Source organism: Hypomesus nipponensis, chromosome 3 (genome assembly GCF_054491055.1).
Source record: "Hypomesus nipponensis isolate SF chromosome 3, ASM5449105v1, whole genome shotgun sequence".
In the NCBI taxonomy this organism is placed as follows: Eukaryota; Metazoa; Chordata; class Actinopteri; order Osmeriformes; family Osmeridae; genus Hypomesus; species Hypomesus nipponensis.
Window position 1 is genome coordinate 18,322,231 of NC_140363.1, and position 24,976 is coordinate 18,347,206.

A 24,976-nucleotide genomic window follows, 5' to 3' on the forward strand; every position below is an offset into this window, starting at 1 on the left:
TACCGATTATGTCAAGGGAAACGGAAGTGCACATCTACACCTCCGTTGCGCTTTCTAAGAACCCGGCACCGACTGTCCGGAGTTGTAGTTATCTGTTTACCAATGTTTCTTTGCCTGCAAGTGTCACATGAAATCTAGCCTAATCAAAGGGACCATTTCTGATTACTTCTGGTCTACTTTGATGAAAGAAAGTGCATGGCGCTGTGGCTTTTTGACAACAAATCTAGTAACATTTCTTGCGGTTTACTGTCTCAATGCTGTACACGGAATGACATGCAATAATGTACCAATAACGCTCCAACTACGGGTGACATGAAACTTGAGAGTGTTTCCGGGTCTTTAGTGTATGTGCATGGAAATAGAAAAGATGGACTCCCTAAAGCGTTGTTATACAGTGCAGTATTCCCGATGTGTTTAAAGTTTGGAAAGTAAAAACTGAGCCGTGGAGATATGCGCTTACCCTTATGACTGTGTTGCGTTCTTAGGGAAAGTGATTTGTACGGTTCGGCGACTTCAAAATTCGTTTCGAAATAGACGAGGCCGTGGGACTGAACTGTAGCAGGAGAAATATTTTAGAAACTGATTGTATAGGTCTACATTGGTTTTATCTTTATAGTTTAAGCTATAGTTGTTGTTTATCTGTATTTTTTCGCCTTTTCGTTGTAGGTTAGAAGAGAGGTTTTACTCTTAGACGCTACGGATATACTTTTGGAGCGTAGTTATAACCTAATATTTTAGAAAATGTCACTGGAGGAGTACGAGAGGCATTATGCCTCGCTAAATTCAGATTTGTGCAGCGAGTCAGTCGCTAACCCTATTAGCCGGTCAACGTCGAGCACATACAGTGCTGAGGAGGAAAAGTTACATTACATTCCTATCCGGATTCTTGGAAGAGGTGCATTTGGTGAAGCTACTCTCTACAGACGAACAGAGGTGAGACTAAAACCATGTTTTCATTTGCCACGAATACCTTTTATCTGAGTATCTGCAGTTTGTTTTTGTTAATCATATTGTTCAGATTTATTGAGGACACTGCTCTACTGTGCTCACTTACCACTTACCTACTACTGGGCTTGTGAGAAATTCTTCAGTGAAAGCAGTCACTGTGCTAAAGCTATTTTGCTTTCCTGTCGTTGGACATTTTACTGTCAGTTGTCTTGGCCCTTATTAAGAAAATCTACAGGAAGTTAAAGCAAATGTCTGGACACCTCTCGTAATCATTTCGTTCCGGCTCGTTTCTGTAGGATAACTCTCTGGTGGTTTGGAAGGAAGTGGATTTGAACAACCTCTCAGAAAAGGAGCGTAGAGATGTCACGAATGAAATCAGTATCCTGTCCATTCTACAGCACAATAACATAATAGCCTACTTCAATCATTTCATGGATAAGAACACGCTTCTCATTGAGCTCGAGTACTGCAACGGTGAGACAACGGAGGCGTTTTAGGGATAGCCAATGAAATTGCTTCCTCATCTGTTTGCATGCATCCCAATAGTAAAACATTTAATTAACCTGAATTACTTTCAGGGGGAAATCTGTATGATAAAATCGTTCAACAGAAGGGAAAGCTGTTCAGTGAGGAGGTAGGTTGGCACTGTCCATCACACACACCAAACAGATTCAACAATGTCCTGATTGTGGACCAAAGTATAACTGCATTCATTTTATGATTAAATCAATTTACTGTATTATTGACATCCTCATATATTGTCATATCGTTTTTGATGTTGGGTAACTGAGCAATATCTGTATGGTCTGCTGTTCCCAGGTTGTCATTTGGTACCTCTACCAGATTGCCTCAGCTGTGTCTCACATTCACAAAGTCGGGGTACTTCACAGGTAATATTTATACATACACCAGAAATATACACATTTTCACAAATGATTCTTGTTTTTAAGTTTTGAATGACATACCTGTGGTTAACATGTACACATGAAGGACCTCTCCTTTTGTTACAGGGATATCAAGACTCTTAATATCTTCCTGACAAAAACTAACCTCATTAAGTTAGGTGATTACGGACTGGCCAAGAAGCTTGACTCCCAGTTTGCCATGGCTGAGACTGTGAGTATTTGTGTTAAAGCTTTTTGGGTCACTCAAATTATACCACAGGCATTCAACCATTCAAGCACAAGATTTGTGTCTAAATAGTTTTTGCTCTTTTGACTCTAGTGTGTTGGAACCCCATACTACATGTCTCCTGAACTGTGCCAGGGTGTCAAATACAACTTTAAATCTGACATCTGGGCCATGGGCTGTGTCCTGTTTGAAGTGTTAACCCTCACCAAAACCTTCGATGCAACGGTAAATGTTCTGCTCCTGGTGCATCCTACTATACTCTGGGGGTTGCCTGTCCTCGATTGGCTATCGTACGATCACATGGTACGCTGCATGCCCAGTATGACAATCAGCAACGGTTGATGAGGAAGCTACTTGTCATGGGTTCAGATATTGACTGTGGGGCACAGCTGTGTTGAAGGGTCTTTGGTGTTTGTGTCCTTGTAGAACCCTCTGAACCTGTGTGTGAAGATAGTTCAGGGAAACTGGACCATGGACGTCAACCCTGATCTTTATTCCTCAGCGTTGATCAAGCTGGTGTACGAGTGCCTGGATCAGGTTAGCGGAGGCAGGGATTTCTGTGGCATTGAAACACTGGAATGGGTTGTGCTGAAAGTCACCAATGGTTTAATAGTGATGTATTTCTGTACTGAATGTTTGTATCCCAGGATCCGGAGAAGAGACCGACATCTGACCAGATTCTTGACCAGCCAATCATATCCTGCTGCAGACAGTGAGTGTGGTGAACCAGTTCACTGGAGTGAGACAGAGATAGAATCCAACTGAATGCATCAGGTATCAACAATTGTGCTGTTTCAGGGAGCTGGAGGAGAGAGTTATCTTGCTCAACTCAGCGATGAAGAAACCAAAGTATGTTTTACATGTTCAAAACCACAACTTACACAACCTTTGTTTTTCTGTGAGCAGATATTTTCATTATATTAAATACATTTTAAAGAGTGAACTTTGGATAGATAATGCTGCTGTTCATGTGTAATAGTTTTATTTATTTTTTACTAAGGTTGAGCAACGTGACAGAAAGTCCTGTGGCCGTGGTGACCACACGCTCCAGAGAAGTGTATTTCTGGGGTGGAGGAAAATTCACCCCCCAGAAACTGGATGCGTTCAAAGGGGGCAGCAGTGCTCAGCATGTGTGTGCAGGAGAGAACCACTTTGCTGTGGTCACAGTGGAGAAAGAGCTGTACACCTGGGCTGTGAGTACTGTGTATCATCTGTCACAACTACGAAGCAAGGCGTGTCTGAACTTACATGTCTGAGGGTCCTGGGTATGTTGGGTGATCTGCCTGTTGGCCTGGTTTAGAAGGTTTGAATGATCTCGGATGGGTATAGCTTAACGGTTAGAGCATTTGCTTGCAGATAGATCGTAGGTTCAGATACCACCCCGTACTCTACGTCACTTTGGATAAAAGCGTCTGATAAACGAGTACATCGTTTTTCTCATCCCCTCCCATGTCTCGTTAGAATGTCCAGGGTGGAACCAAGATGGTGGGCCAGTTGGGTCACGGGGACCAGGCCTCGTACCGGCAGCCCCGCAAGGTTGAGAGGCTCCAGGGCAAGGCTGTCCGGCAGGTGGCCTGTGGGGCGGACTTCACCGCCTGCGTCAGCGGTGAGCGCGTTTGGGTAGAGCCATCACACCGTCCTGGTCCAGAGAATCAATTTGTCTTTAAAGCATGAACAAAGAGTTCAACAAGTTCAAACGAAGCTCAGATCACATTTGACTCTTTCGGATGCTCATGTGTTGTCTTAGACGAGGACCAGATGTACATGTTTGGGTCGGACTACTACGGCTGCATCGGCGTGGAGAACGTGCTGGGCATGGAGGTGCTGGAGCCGGTTCTGCTGGAGTTCTTTGAGGAGCGTCCGGTTCGACAGGTGTCCTGTGGAGACAACCACGTGGTAGTGCTGACCCAGAGCGGAGACATCTACTCGTGGGGATGTGGAGAGCATGGTACGCCATCACAGCACAGTCACTGTGGCCGGCAGTACCTTTACATGTCACCATGCTTTACTGCTTGTGACCAGTAGGTGGTACTGTTGGTCTTGAAATGTACATCCCAACCTCAACTCTCTAGTCACCTTTATGTCAGAAAAAAACATGCACTGTTCAAAATGTGACCCTGTAATACCACTGTCATGTCTGCTATCCAGGGCGACTTGGCTTGGACTGTGAGGACGACTTCAGCTCTCCTATGCAAGTAAGATCCCACTCTTTAGCATTGATTGTACATCCCTTCCCCCCATGAATGCTGCTCGTGTGTGAGGATCAGAGTACAGACCACAACTTAGATGAATACACCATATGGTGTTAAGGGCTCACATAGTGGGTCGCCTGGTTGCTCACTGGATCAGAGCACGCACCATTCAGGCTTATACCTAACTATGGAGTGTAGGTTATAATCAGACTGAGGCCATTCCCTCCACTCTCTCTCCCTGCTTTTCTGTGTCTCTCCAACGGTCCTATCAACAACAACAAAAATTTAAAATTAAAATAAATCTTTCAAGGCTCATATTGTAAATGTTGGTGCCCCTGTCCTGTGTTGGCTGGTGTTCCCAGGTGGAGACCCCTAAAGGAGCCACCATCTCCACCGTCTCCTGTGGCTGCGATGGAACCTTCTTCCTGACTGAGTCTGGCAAGGTGCTGGCCTGTGGGAGCAACGAGCTGAACAAGCTGGGTCTGAACCAGGGCTTCTCCGGCCTCAAGAACCACCCTGGAGAGGTAGGGAGCCACTCAGACACCGGACAGCAACCGCTCACACCACCGACTTCAAATCATCAAAAGAAATAAGTGGTTCAGTATTACCTTTCATGCTTCCTCCAATAGCAAGGGTACCAAGGGATACCCTACACCACCACTCTCACTCTGGTCAAGCAGCTGGCCAGGTTTAAGATCCAGGCCATCTCTCCTGGGAGGAGGCACACAGGAGCTATCGACGGTAACAACATCAGACTCTGTCCGCACAACCAGGAAGGTAAACAGTGTCGTTAATGTGCATCAAAGAGCGCGTCTAACAGAAGTGTGACCCTCCAGAGCGCGGGCGCCTGATCACCTTCGGGTGTAACAAGTACGGGCAGCTGGGAGTTAAGGACTTTAAGAAGCACCAGGGGGTCCAGCTGCTGGTGGGACCGTTTGGCGGAAAGGTGGTCAGCAAGGTTTCCTGTGGAGATGGGTTCACCATCGCTGCTACTGAGGGTCAGCTAATACCTGCTTCTTCGTTGTCTTTTGTTTACGATTGCAGTGCTGTATTGTCGTTTGTCATCCTGCGGATAACAGATAAGACACTACCTACTCAGAAACAGGATGGCCTGACCTGTTTTGCCTGTGGAAGGATATCGCCGTAGGATCGATAATAAGTTATTTCTGTACCGGTCTTGCAGACAATCAGATCTTCGCCTGGGGAAATGCAGGAAACGGCCGCCTGGGAATGCCACCCGACAAGGGCTTTGGCTCAGAGGTGTGCCCCGCCTTACCCAGACCCATCTTTGGTTCTCTTCACCATGTGCCAGACCTGTCCTGTCGAGGATGGCACACCATACTGATCATGGGTCAGTCCCCATCACACACCTCCACACTACACTCCCAACAAACCGTTTTTAGTTTATAAAATACCAACCTCATATTTCTCCTCACAGAGAAGGTCCTCAACTCTAAGACCATCCGTTCCAACAGTAGTGGACTTTCCATCGGTAGTGGTAAGTCAAGTGCCTTATGTATGATAAATAATGTTATTGTTTTGAAAGGGGTTTGACAACGGCACTAAGCACTGTATGTGTGTGCTTGTGTCTGTGTGTCTGTGTGTGTGGGCCCAGTCTCCAGCTCCACAGTGGACCTGGACATGGAGCCAGGAGCAGAGACCGGGGTGCGTGACGCCGGTCTGGGGGGCACGGTGGAAGCAGACACGGAGGAGCGCCGCATGGAGACCTCGGAGATGCCCCTGGGGAAGCAGACAGGAGACAGCTCCTGCCCCTTCTGGCTGCGCAAGGTGGGCACGCCACGCCTCCAAAACTCTCATCTGTAAACCCAGGGTCCCAGAGGGATGTTACGTCACACACCTGTGTTCCCATCCGTCCCACTAGGAGCTTCAGGACGCTGAATTCATACCCATGCCGGAAGATTCCAGAGGCTCTGTTCCTAATCCGCTGGCGCCGTCCTACACTGAGAGTGTCACTCTGCCGTATGAGGAGCTGCAGGAGTTAAAGGCTGCAGCTGCAGCTGCTGCCACTGGGAAAGCTCTCTCGGTAACGACGCGTCCGCCCCCAGGGTGTTAACCCTGTGCTGCCTGCGCCCTGTGTGTTCATGTCACAATGTAAAACAGCTGTGACTTCTCTCTAGACCGCACGCATGGGCTGTGACAAGGCCGGCCTGGAGGAGGGAGGGGCTTGTAAGAAAGGAGACGCCGTTTCGTGTTGCAGAGCCAGTAGTGAGATTGCGCAGGTGAGTGAAACACACATTCATGTTGTTAACCAGACGGGGAACTTATTTGTTTGGGTTTTTTCCGCTGTTGACCTCAATCGTTGACTCCTCCTTGTCCAGCTGAGAGAGACTGTGAGCCGTCAGGAGACGCTGATACAGAGACTACAGAAACAGGTAAGCTGCAGTCATCCTGGCCTGGTCAGCCCCTGACAGAATCTATAGTGACCAGAGCTTCTAACTACTATTTTAACTACTCATTGCAGTTCAGTGACCAACTCAGCGAGAATGAGAGGCTCTGGAAGGCTATCAACCAAATGACCCTGAAAGATGCAGTGTTTGAAAATAACAGCGACCACCAATCTGGTCGTGGGCCTGCAGAGGCAGGAGGCAGCCAGAGCCCAGAAGACAGACCTGCTGGGGGGGGTACGTGAGGGCTGCCCACTGCTGCCTTGCTGTGTTTGGAGGGACTGTGGCTCTGCACGCCCCTACCTATAGATGGAGTTATCCTGACTCGGCGCAGGACAAGACTAGGACTATATCATCTAGCAGCTCCTTCTGATCGGAAATGTGTCGATTGCAGGCCGTCAGGGGGAGATGAGAGACAGGGACGGAAGTCCCAAGCCTCTGCTGTCCTCGTTGAAACAGCTTTTGCTTAATTAGTTGTGGCCATTGGGGATTGAAGGTTGCAGAATTAATACAATCCGGGTTGAACAACTATATAGTATTTGTGGTTTTCTGTCTGCATGATCATGCTGTGTTTGAATAGATAGAAAAATTGCTTTTACTCCACATTGAAAGATACTTGCAGGCATGATAAACGTCAGTAAAGCTGCAGCAGTATTCGGTTTTATAGACTGACTCAAATACTGGTAGGATTCAACATCAGGAACCCAGTTATTAGCAGTGTTAATCCAGTCAAGGCCTTGGTTTTAACGCTGGCTCAGACTGTCAACAAAGGTCTACATAACATTGTAGCTCTCATAACCATGGATATATCTTATCACATTTAATATCACATAATAAGGTGCGTCGCATTTATAAGAGCCCTAAATATATATTGTTCCTGTGTATCTGGTGTGGTATATTTTACTGTTTTTCAGCTGTGGTTATCAGCAAAAAAGGCAGATCAATCAGGTCAACATCTGTTTCCAATGTGAATCTAAAAACTAGTATGTATTTTTTATTCTTTATCTTGCAGTTTTGATGATCTTCAAAAGCTAAATACCAAACAAAAAGAGTATACTAAATATACCTTAGTTGACTTACCTTTTTAAATGTAATGTACCGTGGGCGTTTTGTTGTCATGAGTGTATGGAAGAAAGTAATGAGCAGAAAATGCGAATGGGAAATGTATGACGTTGCTATTGATGTCACTAAACTACTGATGCAATAACAACAATTTAAAATAGAATATGTACGAATATGTGCCTTCTAAAGACGTTATTATTATGATAAATTGTCATATTTTTTATCATCAGTTTTTCATTTGTTTGATGTGTTTTGTTCCTCTTGTTATTAAGGCGTTACAATCTTTTTATTTTGGATGTGTGAGATGCTATAGCGAGTTGTGTAGTCATCTAAAAGGCTAATAAGTTCACAACCTTGTGGGTTAGTGTGTGTGTGGTCAAATTGCACCGACTAACACCGATGGAACTTAATATATCAATGTAAGTACAAAATGATGTATTAACCTAAAACCAAAGATGGATTGTACACAGATCCTGGTGACCGTTTATACGTTTGTTGTTTTATGTCTACATATTCAGCCCCTATTGTATTTATTAGAGGATTCCTTTCTGTAATGTATTGAGTGTCCAAAAATACTGTGTGCAAGATGTAACAGTGACCTTATTTGCTCCCATCCATAGATGCACCTTGACTTTGTGCTTTGTTTAAAGAATAAATCAGCCAAACCACCATTGCTGTCTGATTACTGTGAAACTGCTTAAGCTTGATTTAAAAGCCATTTCCTTTTAGTCCTTCACAATTTTTTCAGTATACTTCATAGGACATCTCCAATTGGTTTAGGTCACATAAATACATATCTACATAGTCATGAATCAATTTACAATCAGTTTATTGTCATCTGAGCAAGGAGTCACATTAAAAGCCCACTGGGTAAATCTTAAATCCACCTTTGTATTGGCAGTATGAACATGTACAAAGCACACCAAAACAATCTGTAACAAAACTGCTGAGCATGAATGAAGCAATGTTTGTCTTGTCCCAAGATACAATGAACACGCAGTCTCATCAGCTGGGGCGGGGGCACAGGGGAGGAGGTGGTGGTGGGGGGGGGCACAGGGGAGGAGGTGGGGGGGGGGGGCACAGGGGAGGAGGTGGGGGGGGGGGGCACAGGGGAGGAGGTGATGGTGGGGGGGGGGCACAGGGGAGGAGGTGGTGGTGGGGGGGGCACAGGGGAGGAGGTGGGGGGGGGGGGCACAGGGGAGGAGGTGGTGGTGGGGGGGGCACAGGGGAGGAGGTGGTGGTGGGGGGGGCACAGGGGAGGAGGTGGGGGGGGGGGGCACAGGGGAGGAGGTGGGGGGGGGGGGGGCACAGGGGAGGAGGTGGTGGTGGGGGGGGCACAGGGGAGGAGGTGGGGGGGGGGGGGCACAGGGGAGGAGGTGGTGGTGGGGGGGGCACAGGGGAGGAGGTGGGGGGGGGGCACAGGGGAGGAGGTGGTGGTGGGGGGGGCACAGGGGAGGAGGTGGGGGGGGGCACAGGGGAGGAGGTGGGGGGGCACAGGGGAGGAGGTGGTGGTGGGGGGGGCACAGGGGGGGGGCACAGGGGAGGAGGTGGTGGTGGGGGGGGGCACAGGGGAGGAGGTGGGGGGGCACAGGGGAGCCGTTGTTGTTAAGATGAGATTTAAAGTACAAGTCATGTCAACCACAAAAGTTAGGGTGGGGGCCGCAGGGGGTTAGGGTGGGGGGCGCCGGGGGTTAAGGTGGGGGCGCCGGAGGTTAAGGTGGGGGGCGCCGGGGGTTAGGGTGGGGGGCGCCGGGGGTTAAGGTGGGGGCGCCGGAGGTTAAGGTGGGGGGCGCCGGGGGTTAGGGTGGGGGGCGCCGGGGGTTAGGGTGGGGCGCGCCGGGGGTTAGGGTGGGGGACGCCGAGGAGGCGGTGGGGGGCGACTCTTGATGTTCTGACATTTGGGGACATGTCGCTCTGCTGGCCCTGGAGCAAACCGCCGCTCACAGTGAGGACAGGTGACGTAGTCCGGGTCTTGGACAGATGGCGCCGGCTGTGTAGAGCCACCATGCGCGTGTTGCATGTTACGCAACAACTGTGCATGCTTCACCCTCCAGTTGTTCTTCTTCAGCTTAGAGGTAAAGTACAAGTCATGTCAACCACAAAACATTACAAACAGGAAGATATTCATTAGATTCACCATGTCTCACCAACACAAAAACAATATTGATGAGTATAAATAGGTACCTCTGGAGTCTTGCTTCTCGTGTTGGTTTTCATGAACTCCTCCAATTCGGTCCCTTTGGCTCTGTGCTTGAAAGAGTCGTAGACTTGGCGGTTGGACTTCTGCATCTTTTCACAGACCTGGTGGTGCTTCTCCAGTCTCTCTGCAAGAAAATTTCTCTGGCAAATCTTGCAAGCGATGAGCAGGGGAACGTCATCACGCATCTGTTCCAGGCGAAGAGCATCTCGCCGTGGCCTGTTTGACTGAGGATTTAGGACTGATGTGGAGGAAGATCTCCTGCTCCCTGCCCCTCTATGGGCAGGTGTCTGGTGCCCATTCTCCTGGATCTTCCCACATGGATCCAAGTCCTTTTCCCTTCTCTTAACATCCCTCACCACGTACCTCTCTCTGGATCTCTCCCACTGGTTTTCCCTCTGCCAGTCTGGGTCCTCTTTAGCCAACTTCCTTCTCTCCTCTTCAGCTCTCGCTTGTTCCTTCTCCCACCTGTGCCAAAGCAGCTTCTTTTCTCTCTCCAACCTGATCTCCTTTTCATTCATGTCTCTCTCCACCTCGAGCCACTCCCGCTCTCTCAGCCTGTCACTCCTGTGCCCCTCCCACTCTCTGTGTGTCTCCCTCTCCTGATACACACCCATCTCCCTCCTCCTCCTTTCTGTATTCCACTCTGGCCTTTTATTTGTCTCTTTGTCCCTTATTTCCCATCTTTCCCAGTCCTCCACAGGTGTTTTCTGAACTTGTCTGTCCTTGTTCATTTCCTCCCTTTTCTCCCTTGGCCACTCCGTATCCAGGGTTTTCTCTCTCCTTAAAGACTTCTCAATTGTTATCCTCGCTTGGCCTCCTCGCTCTACATCCCTTTTCCTGTGCTCACCTGACACCTTATTTTGAACCCATTCGTTTACTTCTTCTGCTGGTCTCCTCGTATATCTCTCCTCCCTCCTGTGTTTGTCGTCACCTGAAGCAACCCTCTCCCTATGGATCTTTAGTTTCTCGCCAGTCTTCCATAGCTTGTTTTGTATCATCAGCTCCTTCTCATGAATTTCCTTTGCAAGTCTTCGTTGCTTGTCCGACAGCCTCTCTCCCTTTAATTGTTGGGGTCCAGTATCATCTTTGCCATTATTACAATCCTCAAACGATGGATAAGAAATGTCTTGAAGTTTCCTGTTCTCAGTTTTTCCAGATCTTCCGCTGTATTCTCGGAAACCTCCTGATAGGGATGGGACACTGGGAACAGGCAATCTTTGTACCTCGTCCTTGGCACTGACCGACCGTTTGTGGTAAACCGGTTTTAGTGGAAAAGCCCTGTCCACTCCATCCACTTTCCTTACAAGCATACTGTCTGGCTCAGGGTCAAAGTGGCTATTTCTCCATCTAGAGCTGTATTGCCTTGGAGGACAATAATTGTTTTGATTAAATGTCTCTTTGTTTTTTTGCTGCCATTCGTTAATGACTATTATCTCTCTATGTCTTCTGTCAAAATGTTTTTCTTGAAATCCAATTTGACTCTGATGATATAGCCCATCTGAGTCCTTCCTCAACACAGCTGGGAGTTTTTCCAAAATAATTTCTTTTTTAAGGGGAAAAGGGGTTGCAAAGTGAGGATGTGGAGTTCTCTTCATCCAAGTCAAAGGCCCACTCATATTCCCAAACAGCTTTAGCCTCGAAGTTTAGGCTAAATAATTTATTTAATAATTTAGTAGGCTAAATAAAACTTGCTTGACTAAGTCAGATGATTTATTTTGCCAGTTGAACTGGAATCTAGGTAAATAATTGCAGACTTTAACCATTCATCAACTTACCAGCTCTCCCTCTTGGGTTGGCATATTTTTCCTCTAGCTTCTTATTCAGCATTTTACGGATAGCAATATGAAGGTATAGCTATCTACGGCAGAATGAGGTTGCGCTAGCAAACAAACGGTTCACATTAGCAGTCACACACCTGTTTGTTGGTATACGTTGCTTAGAAACGAACAACTCGTTCGAACAAAACGGTTTCTAATAGGCTTATAACTTGACCGGAAGTACCAGACCCGGATATTACGACAAGCGCAAACGAATGAATGGTTCATAAACAGGCTTTGTTTTTGTGCTTTAGTGAACTAGCTAGCTGAGGTAAGAGATAAATCCATATTATCCAAAGGATTTATATATATAGGAATAACAGTGTTATACAGTGCTTCGTAACAGCAAGCACATCTGGCACGTCTTCTTTTAGTTATAGACGTTCGTGATGTCTGATGGAGCTGACCTTCTATCTGTGGATTATGAAGTATTTGGTAGAGTACAAGGCGTATTCTTTCGCAAATATTCACAGGTAAATCTGAAAACCTAAAGGTAACAGTAAATGTTATGGCTTCCCCAAAAGACAAACACAAAAATATTTTACCTCATAACTTGACGGTTTTGGCTTTTCCTAAAGCAGTGACAGAGAAACATTTTTTATTGTGAAATGTAGTTTAAGACAGTGTCCATAAAACCAGTCTTTATGTCAGATTTGAAGTTAGAAGTATTTGAAGTTTAAATTATGGTTTACGGTAGGCTACATGCATATTGTATCCCAACAATAGAATGTCTTATTTACGTTTCAATTCGATTTTCAGGCAGAGGGGAAAAAACTAGGTCTGGTCGGCTGGGTACAGAACACAGAAGCTGGAACTGTGCAAGGCCAGCTTCAAGGACCAAGCAGCAAAGTTAAAGAGATGAAGGAATGGCTCAAATCCACCGGAAGTCCCAAGTCACAAATTATCAAAGCAGAGTTTAAGAATGAAAAGAAAATTGAGAGCTTGGATCACACAACGTTTAAAATAGTTCGCCCTTAAATGCAGCTAACAGGCCCGCAAATATTCCTGTGTGATGTGCTTTTGAAAAATGAGAGAATTCTTGAAATGTGTAAGTTGTAGATATTTAATATAATACTACTAGAATACTAAGGAACTAAAAAAAAAAAACAGTATTTATTCAACTATTTATTTAACGTATGTGTTAACGTACATTAAAGCTAAAATGATAACTACAATTCGTGGAAATATTTTATTATTTTGGATTCATCACTTTCATATGGTCAGACAACTGAAGAGGGCAGTGTTTTCAGTTTGGGCAGAGATGGGCTTCGTTTTAATAACAAAGATCGCCCGAGTGGGTGGTGTGTGGAGCAAGCACTGAAGCCGTAAAACCCCGCACGCCAGAGCCCCACATGACAACCAACTGATGAACGATTGTTTTGGCGAGAGGAAACATGTCGCTATTGGCTACTCCACTGAAAAGAAATGCTTGTGTCTGAGCTCGTTTTGGGTGTTAAATTAACGTGATTTTATTGTGTTTGCTTCAAACTAGTTTTATGTGCACGTTTTTTCGGTTGGAAACTCGTCTATTTATATATGAAGAAGCTTGCTGGCTTATGCTCCCAGCGCTAGTAAGCTATAGCTAACAGTAACAACAGTAACCAACGGAGCAAACACTGACTAACTGGAAACTGTTTTGACTGGATACGCTACTGTACAGCTTGCAGCTTGCTGCCTACGTAAAGTCAGCTTGGTAAATCTAGCCAACTGTATCAACTAAATTGGCGGACATGCCCTATGTCTGAGTTTAAGGACATGATAAGGTGTTTATCAAAAGATGTTCAGTGCAAGCTTCGGTCTGGGGTTGCTTTATGTTCCCTGCAGCAATGTGTCGAGGAACTCATTCTCAACAGTGTTGATGCTGGGGCTACATGCTTGGGGGTTCGAGTGGACATGGAGGCGTTCAAAGTGCAGGTTATTGACAACGGATCTGGGATGGGCATTGAGGATATGGAGAAGGTAGGTAATCGATACTTCACTAGTAAATGCACCACTCTAGAGGACTTGGACAACCTTAGATTTTACGGTTTTAGAGGGGAAGCCGTTGCTAGCATCGTCTCCATGGCGATGCTTGTGGAAATATCATCTAGGACCAAGTTATCCGTGAAGACTCATGTGAAGGTCTTCAAGGATGGCAAAGGCTTAGACGTTTTCGAAGCTAAGAATACGCGACCGTCTGCAGGGACAACTGTCACAATATGTAACTTTTTCCACAACATGCCAGTCAGGAGAAAGAGGATGGATGCAGTTCTGGAGAGTGAGCGGATGAGGCAGAGAGTGGAGGCTGTGTCACTCATGCATCCCTCTGTCTCTTTTACTCTAAAGAATGACTGCACAGGGGCCATGGTGGTGCAGCTCTCTAAAGCCCAAAACACTTACTACAGGTTTGTTCAGATCCATGGTTTAGGAAAGGCACAGAGACTAGGGCCAATCGGCCACTCTCACGCACAGTTTGAAGTAATCGGCCACATTGGAAGAGAGGGCCACTACAACAACAGCTTACAGTTCCTCTATGTGAACGACAGGCTACTTCTCAAAACCCGAATCCACAAGATGCTGAATTTTCTCCTCCGCAAAGTGAGCAGTTCATATCAGAAAAACACCAGTCCAGATGCTTCATCTTCCTTGAGGAGTCCAAAGCAGAAACGAGGAGTGGAACTACATGGAGTGTACGTGATGAATATCAAATGCCATTACTCCGAGTATGACATCTGCCTTGAGCCTAGCAAAACCCTCATTGAGTTCAAAGACTGGGATGGTGTTATGTTCTGTGTCGAAGAGGCAGTGAGAACCTTCATGATAAGAGAGAAATTGGTGGTCGAACTTTCCCCTGGTGACATAGAATATGCTGGCCAGAACGTATTCGGTGGATACACTGGAGAAGCAGGCGTAGAAAGAAGTGATCATACCAGAGCACGTGAAGCTTTAACGCAGGGTATTTCACTGGAATGTAACATTGAAGGGACTCTTGCATCAGAGGCTGTCCATCGTAGCATGAAGAAAGACTTTGACGTCCATAGTCATGCATGTGTCGAAGATCCAGTTCAGGGTGATAAGAGAGGTAACTGCAGGGAGAACAGTGACCCTTCTGTTGAGTGTCTGGACACAGACAGAGAAACGACACCGTCAGTCACACACAGTCGTATGACAGCAGTAACAGACTTATCTGAATCTGTGCCTCCTGGAGATAGAAAAGAGATACAGCTCAACACGCTGCTGAATGTGGGCGATGAATCACACAACACTGGGGCTTCCGTAGTTCACGATCGGCCAGACGTCGAACACCTGAAAACAATCAAAGAAAAAAGTGCTGAGATTCAAAGTCATTTTTCAGGCTCTAAAAGCAATGATGGAGCACTGTCCATGGCTATACAGGAACAAAGCTGCTCCAAACAAATACCACAGAAACAACAGAAGATAAGGTTACAAGACCTAACTAAGGTCAGCAACGCAAAGACCCATCTGCTAAATTCATTGCTTCATGGAAATGGCTCAAAGAAATGCACCGTTGATCATCTCAGACCAGGCCTAGTCATGAGATGTCAAGAAAACCCAGCAACAAAACGGCATCTCTCACCTATAGAGGATTTGGGGAATGGTAAAGCTTGTCCGAGAGAATATAAGGAACACCCAGCCATCCCCTCAAAGATACCCAGGGTCTTTTCAGGTCAGAAGCTGACTTTATCTAAAGAAGCTGGCTCTTTGGACAAGTTCAGAAGAATATATGGGAAACGTTCTGAATTAAAATCTCTCCCGGGGAACACTAACAGCAATCTCTCAGCAGCTGATGTCATAGCTTCACAGAAACCTGGTGTTCCTGACAAGCATGAGGCAGATAACCAGGAAGTAAAGCTAAGGGCTGTCATGGAGTCACAGCTGGATGGTGAGAATGACCATAGAAGTCCATTAACACTCTCCATGTTCACCAAACTAAAGCCTCTCTCAGCTCAGTGTAAAAGCGGTGGGAAATCTTTAGCAGCCAAGCTTTCGAATCTCAAAAACAAACCCAGGACAGAGGTCAGAGGTGTCTCATTGACACATCTTTCAGAAGCTCTTTCAAATGTAGACACCGTTCCCGAAGACGCTCTAGCAAACACCACTATTGAAAATGTCAACAACAACTGTGACACTGTCAACAGTGGAGAACAAGCTTGCTTGAATCCTGACGGCATCCCGGAAAGCAGTTCAAGTCCACCATCGGCTAAGAAGGAAGTCGCAGAATCAAGTGATTGGTTGCATCACTACGACGATTCAACAGGGAAGCTGGTGTATGTGAACACAGTGACGGGGCTGAGCAGGTACGGAAAGCCGTCTGGGGAAGAGTCACAGACCACCTGCACGTCTGACGTCACCAACATGGCAATCAGTGTCATCTCCAGCAAAGGTAACGCTTTCATACTTAGTGTTCTTCCCTCTGACAAACGCTAATCTGCACAACCATGACATTATTATATTATATATATTGTATTATCATAACATATTTTTATACTTTTGCTCACTGTGTATGGTATTGGACTGGTGTGTATATGAGGGGGACTGTCCATGTGAGTAAAAATAGTGCATGTGCCGTAAGCTTCACCTGGCTTTCTCTCCTGCCTCTAGGGTTTGAGTACAGGTGTTATCCATTTCAAATGGATGTAGTGTTGCCCTTCCTTCCCAAATCCAGAGCAGAGAGAGTGCTTAGTTCAGGGCCCAACCACAGAGGTACCTTAGATTAGATCAGAGCGCCACAGGAAACAGATCCCATGCTGTGTGAATATGAGTGCGTGATCCTTGGTCTTTCTTATCATACAGGGATTGAAGCTCTGACCTCAAACTCACTGTCCTCCTTGTACTCAGAGTGGACTAACCCTGTGTTTGAAAGACCCCCTATGGTATTCTGCTTTTCTTTTAATCACAGAATTAAACACATTTTCAGCTGTCCATTTTAAGGAGGATGTAATAGTACAACTGGTTTTCCCAGGTTGCTGTGGACGTCTCAGTTGGACAAGCAGAAGGTCTGGTTGTGAAGGTCCACAATATCCTCTTCCCATATCGCTTTTCCAAAGACATGATACACTCAATGAAGGTAATTATAATGTGATTAGATTACAAAGGCTCTTTCCCTGAATCCAGACATCCTGTTTGAATCCATCGTCACGGTTTCATTTTCTCTAAGGTCATCGATCAAGTGGACAAGAAGTTCCTAGCATGTCTCATCAACACAAGAGATCCAGAGTGTGAGAACAGCAGCAAAGAAAGCGGTACTGTGGGGTTTTCCATCCATCTCCCTGCTCCTTTCTGAAAGGAACTTAAAAATTAATAATTAACTGGTGGTGAGGATGTTATTTTTAGAGTGATCTACATTTTCAGTCTCGGGGAACCTACTGGTGCTTGTGGACCAGCACGCTGCACACGAGAGAGTTCGTCTGGAGGACCTTATTGAAGGTAAGGCCATGAGCATGGTTAGAAGAGACTGAATACACTGACTACCACACGGTACCCACGGTGACCGGCCTTAAGTTCCAAGCCTGCTTCACTGTGTCAATCAAATCAAATATATTTGCCCAGCCCTTTCTCTTAAGCAATGTCACAAAGGGCTTCACATGTCCATAAGACAACCACCTAAACCCTCAAGGTCAGTGTTGATGTGTGATTGTGTAGATTCCCACGAGGATGACCCCGAGGCCTTGGGGGAGAGGCGGTTGGCCTCCTCCAACATAGCTCCGCCCCTGGAGGTCACAGTGACAGAGGAGGAAGTGAGGCTGCTCAGGTCAGTGCTCTGCTAACCGACCGCAGACCAATCAGACCTGCTCAGTATTAGAGAACACGATTGTCATGAAGGTTTGTGGGTGGTGCCTGCAGGTCCTGTGGGCCACACCTGAGGAACCTGGGTCTGGAGATGCAGTTTCCTCTGGGAGGTCTGCGTGCGTTGGTCAGTAAAGTGCCGATGTGTTTCACGGAGAAAGAGAACAATGAAGTCCGTCGCGGGAGGCCATCCATCATCAAGTCAATAGTGGAGGTGAGAATCACACTGACTAGTCCTGAAGAATCCAAGATGTTCCTTAACAAGGCAATAATCTACTTTCCACTGCTTCTAATTGGCCTTTAGGAGTACCTTCAAGAGCAGATTGAGGTGAGTGAGGCACATGTGTTGTCAATTCTTTCCGTTTTCCATTGAGAACTGCTTACCTTGACAGATTTCCATTTTCTCAGTTGTTGCGCTTAACCGGTAGAGTGAGAGGATCGCTGCCTCTCACAGTCTTGAAGGTTCTTGCCTCCCTCGCATGTCACGGTAAAGGCCTGTTCTCCGTTTGTTAATTCAGTGATCATTTGATTCTTCTGTCATTAGACTGTAACCATTTCTCAGCATTATTGTTCAATAATGTTCAATCCCAAACAGGTGCGATCAAATTCAACGACAGCCTCAACAAGAATGAGTGTTGCAGCCTTGTGACCTGCCTGTCATCGTGCAAGCTCCCGTTCCAGTGTGCCCACGGCCGGCCATCCATCGCCCCCCTGGTGGATATCCTCCACTTGAGTGACCAGCAGGTACCACTGCAAAACTGAGCCGTCTCTTGTTTGTGAAAGGAATCAGATGGCTGAGCGGTGAGGGAGTTGGGCTAGTAATCAGAAGGTTGCCAGATCGATTCCCTGCCGTGCCAAATGACGTTGTGTCCTTGGGCAAGGCACTTCACCCTACTTGCCTTGGGGGGGGAGGAGGAATGTCCGGATAAGAGCGTCTGCTAAATGACTAAATGTAATGTAAATGTTTCATTATACAATTTCATTAGACATTGCAATATGCTAATTATTTTCTCCAAACAGGAACCCAAACCTAATCTCTGGAAACTGAGAAGAATGTATAAATCCAGGAAACTGTCTGGAACAAGTTAGCTGTGCCCATCTAACCAGTCAAACAACCAGAAATGAATTATTATTTATTATAGCTCCTTAAATAAATGAAGAAAAAAGGCTTTTAAACACCTTGTCTTGATCAATATGTAAACACCCTCATCTCAAAAAGTTTTTTTAATTCAAAAACATGTAATGTTCCTGACATCCAGGGGGCATCGCTGTAATTGTACATCGCTGCTATTTGTAAATTGGAGACATTTAAATACGTATTGTTATTTAACCCAACATAAGATTTTATAAATGTTTATAAACTATGGAATTGACCTCAAGCAGTAGCCAAACGATATCCTAATTCGTAACAGTGTAATTTTTATTTGAAACCAGTCATAAAAAAATCTTGGAGGACACTACAATTCTCCAAACCTAAGCGTTTTACAAACAGTACAGTTGACTTCCAATTATTGTGAGTGAATCCATCTTAGAACAAGCTTCATATACTGTCTGGCTATTACTCAATAAGCTTCTTTGCCTTGAAGAATCTTCTCAGGTAGAAGACCTGCCACGTGGCCAGGCCAATCAGGCAGCACATGGAGAAGATGCTGAAGTAGAGCACGCGGGTGTTGGTGGATTCTGGAACAGAAGGGGGGAACCATTTTTTTTAGCCATGAGTTTAACAGCGGTCCTCAATCAAAAGACAGAAACAAGTCTAAATCTGTTTGGAGGTAGGTGTTGCACCAGCAACCTGACACACTGCTGCTAGATTAGAGAGAAATTCTCATGAGATACTACACAAACACACAGATAGTCAAACACATTACCACAGCCTGACTAATATACAGTTGATCCTCCATGTGCCGCCAATACAGCAGACTACATATCCTCGTGCCATCACCGATGCTGAGGGTGATGGGCTTGACTCAACGTTCATCGTTCAGCACTCACCGTTCGTGTCCCTCATCTCCTCCTCGCGCTTCTTCATGTAGGCAAAGTCATTAACGATGGACTCCGACAGGTCTTCAAGACGTCTTAGCTCCACCTCCAGCGGCTTCAGCTTCTCCACTTTAGCGATCTGAGCCGACGATAAGAGCAGCGCACGTTAAGAAACGTTACCAACCAGGACACAACTCGGGTGCAGCTGCTGATCTATTAACATAATTGTAAAAAAATAACCTTTTGAATGTCCTGCGTCAGCGTCAATAATGTGGTATTTGGCACGCAATTCCGTTTGACAAATATTAAGAAAGCGTATAGGCTATTTCTAAGATAAAACTATAGGGATTGACCGTGCCATGCACCCTACAAAAGGCGCTTCACATGCATATTGTGACACGTTCTAAGTGCACTTACCTCCTCATAGTTTTTAGCCTCCACACCATGTTTCATGTCGAGATTAACCTGCTGGTCTGGGGCTCTTGTGCCTGTGTAACCGAGGATAAAAACACGACTAACATGTCTTCAGTCCTGTCCTTCTCAGTCTCACCAAATATGATCCGATCCTAGGCTACTCTTGACGATTACAGACAATTATTATTTACATGTACTCGGCTACTCACCCATGGGGGATTTACTTTCAAAGCAAACTTCAAACATGTCATAGTCTTCCGTTGTAAAGGCAAACTTCCCTTTCGAAGCATCCTCCTTGGAATATAATGTGTGACCAGATGAATCCGTAATCTGTGCAAGACACAAAAGAAGCAGTGCATTTAAATGATTTACAAACTACATATATATCCTTCTACCGGAGCGGAATGTAATTTCTGACCCTAACAGCTGTGAGAGAATGAGGGCCAATGAGAATCTTATTAAGCTATATCTTAGGCTATAGCCTAGCTGGAGAAAATGTAGATAGACAGATCACCTATTTCATTTCGATTTTAAAAAGGTAGAACATGTTGCAAACCACTTTCTTGGTCAAAAAGAAGGGTACACCTAACTAGCATCATGTCGAATTGAATAGGCTAACTTGCGACGTGTTACCTTCAGATTGGTTTTAGCAGTCGGTTGTTCGCTAACTTCGTATTCGCCTGTGACGAGCACGTCTTTGTGAATCTCTTCCCGCAAACATTTTCGAAGATTTACTGGCAAATAGAACGTGATTGAAAAGGAAAAATCAATCAGGATAGATACAAAAAACAACACAAAAAATCTAGACATATCTGTCTTGTCACCAGAATATATGTATATGCTAAAGATGCGGCTGTCAAAAGCAGCTTGTCTGGCGGTGCAATTCTCTTCCGGGATAAGTCACGTGACTACGCCACGACCCTTTTTCTTCTAACCTCGTTTCCCTCACAACGAAAAAACTGTTTCTACAATCCAGCTGTTTGAGTTACAGAGGAGATACATCCGGTGCGGAGTTTATCTCCGGTGCCTGATATGACCAAGGTTGGCGCAAGACAACCACTCTGCGTTGAAATTGTAGTCTCTGAAACATACATTTCGCCATAAAAATCCAACGGATACTAAACACAGTGCAGTGTGTAATATGGCTAGTTATAGAGTGATGACGTATGGAGCCTACCTCAAATCGTATGCCCACATCTGATTCAGAATTGGGGTCACGTTATTGAAATAATTCTGTCCGATGTTAGAAAAAGAATATAGGCTAGGTGAATGTGTTTCTTTGGAAAATATTGTATTTTATTCTTTAGATTCATATATAGGCTACATAAGCAACATTTCTTTAGAATCGTTGTCATACGGGGAAAGGAATCCTAGAACGTCATGGGTCCTTATATGGATTTCGTCCTGTTCTAAATAGGAACGTCATAAACATAACATAGTGTCAGCTTCTATCCTCTTTGATAGTGTATCCATTTAATGTACCTTACAGTATTAGACTACATAAGCCTACAAACCGACATCCTATGGTATAGGTATACACATGCATGCTGCAAAAAAATATGTCCTTGCAATGACAATATTCTACATCATCAGACTATTGAAGTAACTGATATTTATTGTGGACAACATATTCTTATCAAACACATTCAAAATCACCAATGATCTTCTGAAGGGAGCACAAATAATCTTTCGGATTTTTCATATAGGCTATTTTTCATAGACTGCTTCATATAAAATAGGCGAATCATACTGTAGCTTACGGTTCAGCCTTTGGGGATTAGGGGCAATTACTTGTAAGAATAGATTTAATTTAGCAGATTAGATGTTTATCGGAAATGTAGAAGATGTGTTTTTCATTGTTTAAGTGACTCCCCTCCTTAGATGGTACAGTCTTAGTTCATTCATAAAATACTGGCAGACTATAAAAGGAGGGGCTTGCTCACGAGGCTTACCAGTAACCAGGTATAAACCTGGAGTGGGTCTTTCAATTTTTGAACGTTTGAGACAAGATTTTGGAAAGACATGTTTCCCAGCAATTTAAATTCCGACGCTGATTCAATGTCTCGCAGCAACACAGAATCTCCTGTCGAGGAGAGCCCGACCCACTGTCTTAAGACGCAGGAAAACACGAGCTCGTCTGCTTCACCGCCAGAGAGCAGTGCAAAGGTATGAATAAATCAATGAAGTAACAAGTAACAGTCAACGATATTAATATCAACTATTATAGCACTTTCGTATGTATCAAATGTATATGTGCATTATAATGTGAATGGAACTTAAAACAGAATATTAAGAAGCATATCTTTGTTCGCTTCTTTTTCTCTCGAGGATGTTATCAATTGGGTGGGGGTAAACATTTCCATAAAATGATTGGTTAATTAAAATCCTAAAGCCTATTTCTGCTAAAGCAGAATCCAGCTGTTAGATAACCAATCAGCAGTGTGAGAAAACAAACACTGTAATTTTAAATATTGTGCCCAAATTTAAAGCGTGTGATGATTTTTCATTGAGAAAAATAAATCCATTGAGGAGACTCCACAGCATCTCTGCGTCAGTGTTGACGTCAGTAACAATGATAAAGTCAAATATTGATCCGGAGGAGACTATTTTAAGATGGCTGGAAATATTTTAAGAAAATCGTATTCTGGATACACCAACAGCTTCATAAGTACGATTATCAGTTTGTGATAGTCTTTTTTATGTAATTATTTTGGAAATTGTTATTCATAATGGCATTCTCTAAAAAAAAAATTGTTTTAATGGCTGTTGTGCAAAATGATTTAGCTATTTTTTGTGACGGCTCTGTAACTGATAACATGTCACTTTGCAGGACCTCTGCCCAGACATGGACACATCAAACAGTCCGTTTGTTCCCACAGTCACTGCAATTTCCTCTACCCCAGATTTGCAGTGGATGGTCCAGCCGACCATAATAACATCTGTCTCCCCATCTCTGGGTAGCAAGCAAGCCAATGAAGCGCAGCGCTCTTACCAGGCAACACCCAAAGCAGGCTGTTGTAAGGGAAAAAACACTGGCAGAAAGGGAAAAGCAGAACAGGTGGGTTGAAGCTTATTTTTTGGGGGGGATTAGCCTTATTCATGCTATGTTGGACATTAAATATAAGAGAAAAATATTTGTGTTAACATGTAAAGCAATAAGATTTTGTTATGAGGAGCATGTTTTGCCAGATACTGTACTGGCTGTGCTCGGTATACCTCGGGCAGTCCATTTATATTCAGGTCACACCGAGTCTGCAACAATGGTCTATTTTTAGACGCACTGCAGAGAATGATGTTTTTTTACCAATGTTTGGAGGGTGAATTTAGTAAGGCCGATCCGGATTGGGAGATTATTCATCGATGTAATAAGTGCCTCCTCTCTGTGAACCCCACAGCTCTCTCATGAGGAGGAAGAGAAGAAGAGGGTAAGGAGAGAGAGGAATAAAATGGCTGCAGCGAAGTGTCGCAACAGGAGGAGGGAGCTCACCGATACACTGCAAGCTGTAAGTTAGAAACTATCTGATCGTTTGAATCTGTGATCAGGAATCTTACATCGAGTACATTTCCTGTGTGGTTAACTTTGGGTCTCACCACAGGAGACTGACAAGCTAGAAGAAGAAAGATCCACGCTGCAGACAGAAATAGCCGATCTGCTGAAGGAGAAAGAGAGGCTTGAATTTGTCCTCGCCACACATAAACCAGTCTGTCAGGTGGCAGAGGAGCTGGACTTGATTTTCCCAGAGGCCAGCGGTTCCTCTGATCTACCTCCCAGCCCGGAGGAGGACAAACTGCCTGACGACAGTCTCCAGGAAGCCCCCTCGCTCCAGGAAATGGACATCCCTAACGATCCAACCACAGCCATCTCTGGGAACTCCAACATCTTGTTGTGTGCCAGTGCTGAAGTGAACATCTGTGACCTGGAACCTTCTTTAGACATTAAGGAGGGGCTACTGGACAACCTGCTGCCTGGCCTGGGAGGGAGAACGCCCACTGAGACCGCCCGATCCGTCCCAGACATTGACTTAAGCAGCTCCCTGGGGGTTTCGGACTGGGAAACCCTGTACAAGTCCGTGTCCAGCGATCTGGAGCCTTTGAGCACCCCGGTCGTGACCTCCACACCAACCTGTAGTAGCTACCTGTCTGTGTTTACGTTTGCCTGTCCTGAGCTGGACTCCCTAGCAGAAGGCTTTGATGGTTGTAAAAGTGGAGCCGGCAAAGGCGAATCTAATGTCGATATCCTCAACTCACCAACTCTCTTAGCCTTATAATGTAAAGAAAAATGATTAAAGATCACAGTTCCAATGGTGGCTGTTTGTCAGATATGATACTGGACGTCGATGCAATAGTGTTATCATGTAAGCGCTTCAAGGATAACATCTATGGAATGTGCTATGGGAGTTGAGGACGAAGTCAAAACGTCCTCGAGGTTCTCTGATGTAGCTAAAGCATGGCTTTTGATTCAACACATGAAGATCAAGCATATTCTGAGGTAAACGCATGCAGAGAAATTCCAAATATTTTCAGATTTAATATATGTTTGGTCTGAAACTAGATCTATAATGTATTGTGGAATTGACTGTATGGTTTTGTGTTTTGATGGCAACAGTGTATTACTAACTATAAATGTTGTGTTAAAGCAAACATGCTTATCTATGTTAAGTAGCCTACTTGCATACCTCAATGTCATCAAATGTGATTTGACCCATTGTTACAATGTTCAGAGTTTTCCATGAAAACATCCAGTGCTATATCTATCAAGATGTAATTTACGACAATTTATTTTTTTACCTTAAATTTTTGACTCGTCGAATAAATAAAAAAAGTTCAAGCATTGATTGCTTATTGATGAACCACATTAAATATTCATTCAATTAACCTACCCTGGAATTTGTTATCGTTTTACATGTCAACGGCGGTTTTTACAACACAGCATGTACCAGTAATTAAAGGTCAGGGTGTGTTTTGCACATCGGTGTTGTTGATCGTTTCGTAAATGTTTCAGGTGGTTAATCTATGCAGGGGTGACCCTGCTGAAATGCG

The 24,976-nt window shown here is 45.0% G+C and overlaps 6 protein-coding genes across 9 annotated transcripts; 4 read left to right on the top strand and 2 right to left on the bottom strand.

The window, feature by feature from the left end:
* The first annotated feature begins 105 nt into the window (after positions 1-105).
* nek9 (NIMA related kinase 9) lies at positions 106-8,409 on the top strand. The gene is made up of 23 exons (XM_084681471.1): positions 106-933; positions 1,245-1,422; positions 1,527-1,582; positions 1,768-1,838; positions 1,959-2,064; positions 2,173-2,304; positions 2,506-2,616; positions 2,727-2,791; positions 2,878-2,928; positions 3,080-3,272; positions 3,541-3,685; positions 3,827-4,027; positions 4,228-4,274; positions 4,634-4,795; positions 4,901-5,012; positions 5,108-5,269; positions 5,455-5,622; positions 5,710-5,769; positions 5,887-6,059; positions 6,154-6,315; positions 6,410-6,511; positions 6,611-6,664; positions 6,754-8,409. Exons 1-23 carry the CDS (start codon positions 742-744, stop codon positions 6,919-6,921), a joined length of 2,871 nt encoding a protein of 956 aa, XP_084537597.1. The 5' UTR covers positions 106-741; the 3' UTR covers positions 6,922-8,409.
* A 1,172-nt stretch (positions 8,410-9,581) lies between these two features.
* Positions 9,582-11,868, bottom strand: zc2hc1c (zinc finger, C2HC-type containing 1C). Its single transcript, XM_084683188.1, has 3 exons — positions 11,714-11,868; positions 9,923-11,481; positions 9,582-9,806 (listed from the first exon to the last, which is right to left on the bottom strand). Exons 1-3 carry the CDS (start codon positions 11,763-11,765, stop codon positions 9,582-9,584), a joined length of 1,836 nt encoding a protein of 611 aa, XP_084539314.1. The 5' UTR covers positions 11,766-11,868.
* Positions 11,869-11,932: 64 nt separating this feature from the next.
* On the top strand, positions 11,933-12,924 carry acyp1 (acylphosphatase 1, erythrocyte (common) type). 2 transcript variants are annotated; one of them, XM_084683312.1, is made up of 3 exons: positions 11,933-12,026; positions 12,130-12,228; positions 12,515-12,924. In XM_084683312.1, exons 2-3 carry the CDS (start codon positions 12,145-12,147, stop codon positions 12,731-12,733), a joined length of 303 nt encoding a protein of 100 aa, XP_084539438.1. In that variant the 5' UTR covers positions 11,933-12,026; positions 12,130-12,144; the 3' UTR covers positions 12,734-12,924. The 2 variants fall into 2 exon arrangements, with proteins under 2 accessions (XP_084539438.1, XP_084539439.1); XM_084683313.1 differs by lacking the exon at positions 11,933-12,026 and having other exon boundaries at positions 12,033-12,228.
* A 120-nt stretch (positions 12,925-13,044) lies between these two features.
* Positions 13,045-18,718, top strand: mlh3 (mutL homolog 3 (E. coli)). Of its 2 annotated transcripts, XM_084681474.1 has the most exons (12): positions 13,045-16,139; positions 16,358-16,459; positions 16,550-16,629; positions 16,719-16,823; positions 16,914-16,998; positions 17,108-17,182; positions 17,399-17,507; positions 17,600-17,756; positions 17,847-17,870; positions 17,951-18,029; positions 18,138-18,286; positions 18,563-18,718. In XM_084681474.1, exons 1-12 carry the CDS (start codon positions 13,493-13,495, stop codon positions 18,629-18,631), a joined length of 3,681 nt encoding a protein of 1,226 aa, XP_084537600.1. In that variant the 5' UTR covers positions 13,045-13,492; the 3' UTR covers positions 18,632-18,718. The 2 variants fall into 2 exon arrangements, with proteins under 2 accessions (XP_084537600.1, XP_084537601.1); XM_084681475.1 differs by lacking the exon at positions 16,358-16,459.
* A 223-nt stretch (positions 18,719-18,941) lies between these two features.
* LOC146300177 (transmembrane emp24 domain-containing protein 10-like) lies at positions 18,942-20,854 on the bottom strand. Its single transcript, XM_084681478.1, has 5 exons — positions 20,570-20,854; positions 20,146-20,266; positions 19,940-20,010; positions 19,535-19,661; positions 18,942-19,222 (listed from the first exon to the last, which is right to left on the bottom strand). The coding sequence occupies exons 1-5, from the start codon at positions 20,744-20,746 to the stop codon at positions 19,101-19,103; spliced, it is 618 nt and encodes a 205-aa protein (XP_084537604.1). The 5' UTR covers positions 20,747-20,854; the 3' UTR covers positions 18,942-19,100.
* A 93-nt stretch (positions 20,855-20,947) lies between these two features.
* On the top strand, positions 20,948-24,903 carry fosaa (Fos proto-oncogene, AP-1 transcription factor subunit a). 2 transcript variants are annotated; one of them, XM_084681476.1, is made up of 5 exons: positions 20,948-21,462; positions 22,006-22,102; positions 22,767-22,994; positions 23,332-23,439; positions 23,533-24,903. In XM_084681476.1, exons 1-5 carry the CDS (start codon positions 21,413-21,415, stop codon positions 24,202-24,204), a joined length of 1,155 nt encoding a protein of 384 aa, XP_084537602.1. In that variant the 5' UTR covers positions 20,948-21,412; the 3' UTR covers positions 24,205-24,903. The 2 variants fall into 2 exon arrangements, with proteins under 2 accessions (XP_084537602.1, XP_084537603.1); XM_084681477.1 differs by lacking the exon at positions 20,948-21,462 and having other exon boundaries at positions 21,480-22,102.
* The last annotated feature ends 73 nt before the right edge of the window (positions 24,904-24,976 follow it).

Excerpts from the sequence above, each read along its gene's own strand:
- nek9 (XM_084681471.1), top strand. The coding sequence starts at position 742 with ATGTCACTGGAGGAGTACGAGAGGCATTATGCCTCGCTAAATTCAGAT. Across the intron at positions 934-1,244 it reads CTCTCTACAGACGAACAGAG|GATAACTCTCTGGTGGTTTG; the intron begins GTGAGACTAAAA and ends TCGTTTCTGTAG. Across the intron at positions 5,013-5,107 it reads GCACACAGGAGCTATCGACG|AGCGCGGGCGCCTGATCACC; the intron begins GTAACAACATCA and ends GTGACCCTCCAG.
- zc2hc1c (XM_084683188.1), bottom strand. The coding sequence starts at position 11,765 with ATGCTGAATAAGAAGCTAGAGGAAAAATATGCCAACCCAAGAGGGAGA. Across the intron at positions 11,482-11,713 it reads CAACCCAAGAGGGAGAGCTG|AAATTATTTTGGAAAAACTC; the intron begins GTAAGTTGATGA and ends CCCTTAAAAAAG. Across the intron at positions 9,807-9,922 it reads CGAGAAGCAAGACTCCAGAG|CTGAAGAAGAACAACTGGAG; the intron begins GTACCTATTTAT and ends TTTACCTCTAAG.
- acyp1 (XM_084683312.1), top strand. The coding sequence starts at position 12,145 with ATGTCTGATGGAGCTGACCTTCTATCTGTGGATTATGAAGTATTTGGT. Across the intron at positions 12,229-12,514 it reads TCTTTCGCAAATATTCACAG|GCAGAGGGGAAAAAACTAGG; the intron begins GTAAATCTGAAA and ends TTCGATTTTCAG.
- mlh3 (XM_084681474.1), top strand. The coding sequence starts at position 13,493 with ATGTCTGAGTTTAAGGACATGATAAGGTGTTTATCAAAAGATGTTCAG. Across the intron at positions 16,630-16,718 it reads TGTTTGAAAGACCCCCTATG|GTTGCTGTGGACGTCTCAGT; the intron begins GTATTCTGCTTT and ends TGGTTTTCCCAG. Across the intron at positions 17,508-17,599 it reads GAGGAAGTGAGGCTGCTCAG|GTCCTGTGGGCCACACCTGA; the intron begins GTCAGTGCTCTG and ends TGGTGCCTGCAG.
- LOC146300177 (XM_084681478.1), bottom strand. The coding sequence starts at position 20,746 with ATGTCTAGATTTTTTGTGTTGTTTTTTGTATCTATCCTGATTGATTTT. Across the intron at positions 20,267-20,569 it reads CTGCTAAAACCAATCTGAAG|ATTACGGATTCATCTGGTCA; the intron begins GTAACACGTCGC and ends TGTCTTGCACAG. Across the intron at positions 19,223-19,534 it reads GGAGATGAGGGACACGAACG|AATCCACCAACACCCGCGTG; the intron begins GTGAGTGCTGAA and ends CTTCTGTTCCAG.
- fosaa (XM_084681476.1), top strand. The coding sequence starts at position 21,413 with ATGTACCTTACAGTATTAGACTACATAAGCCTACAAACCGACATCCTA. Across the intron at positions 22,995-23,331 it reads GAAAGGGAAAAGCAGAACAG|CTCTCTCATGAGGAGGAAGA; the intron begins GTGGGTTGAAGC and ends TGAACCCCACAG. Across the intron at positions 23,440-23,532 it reads TCACCGATACACTGCAAGCT|GAGACTGACAAGCTAGAAGA; the intron begins GTAAGTTAGAAA and ends GTCTCACCACAG.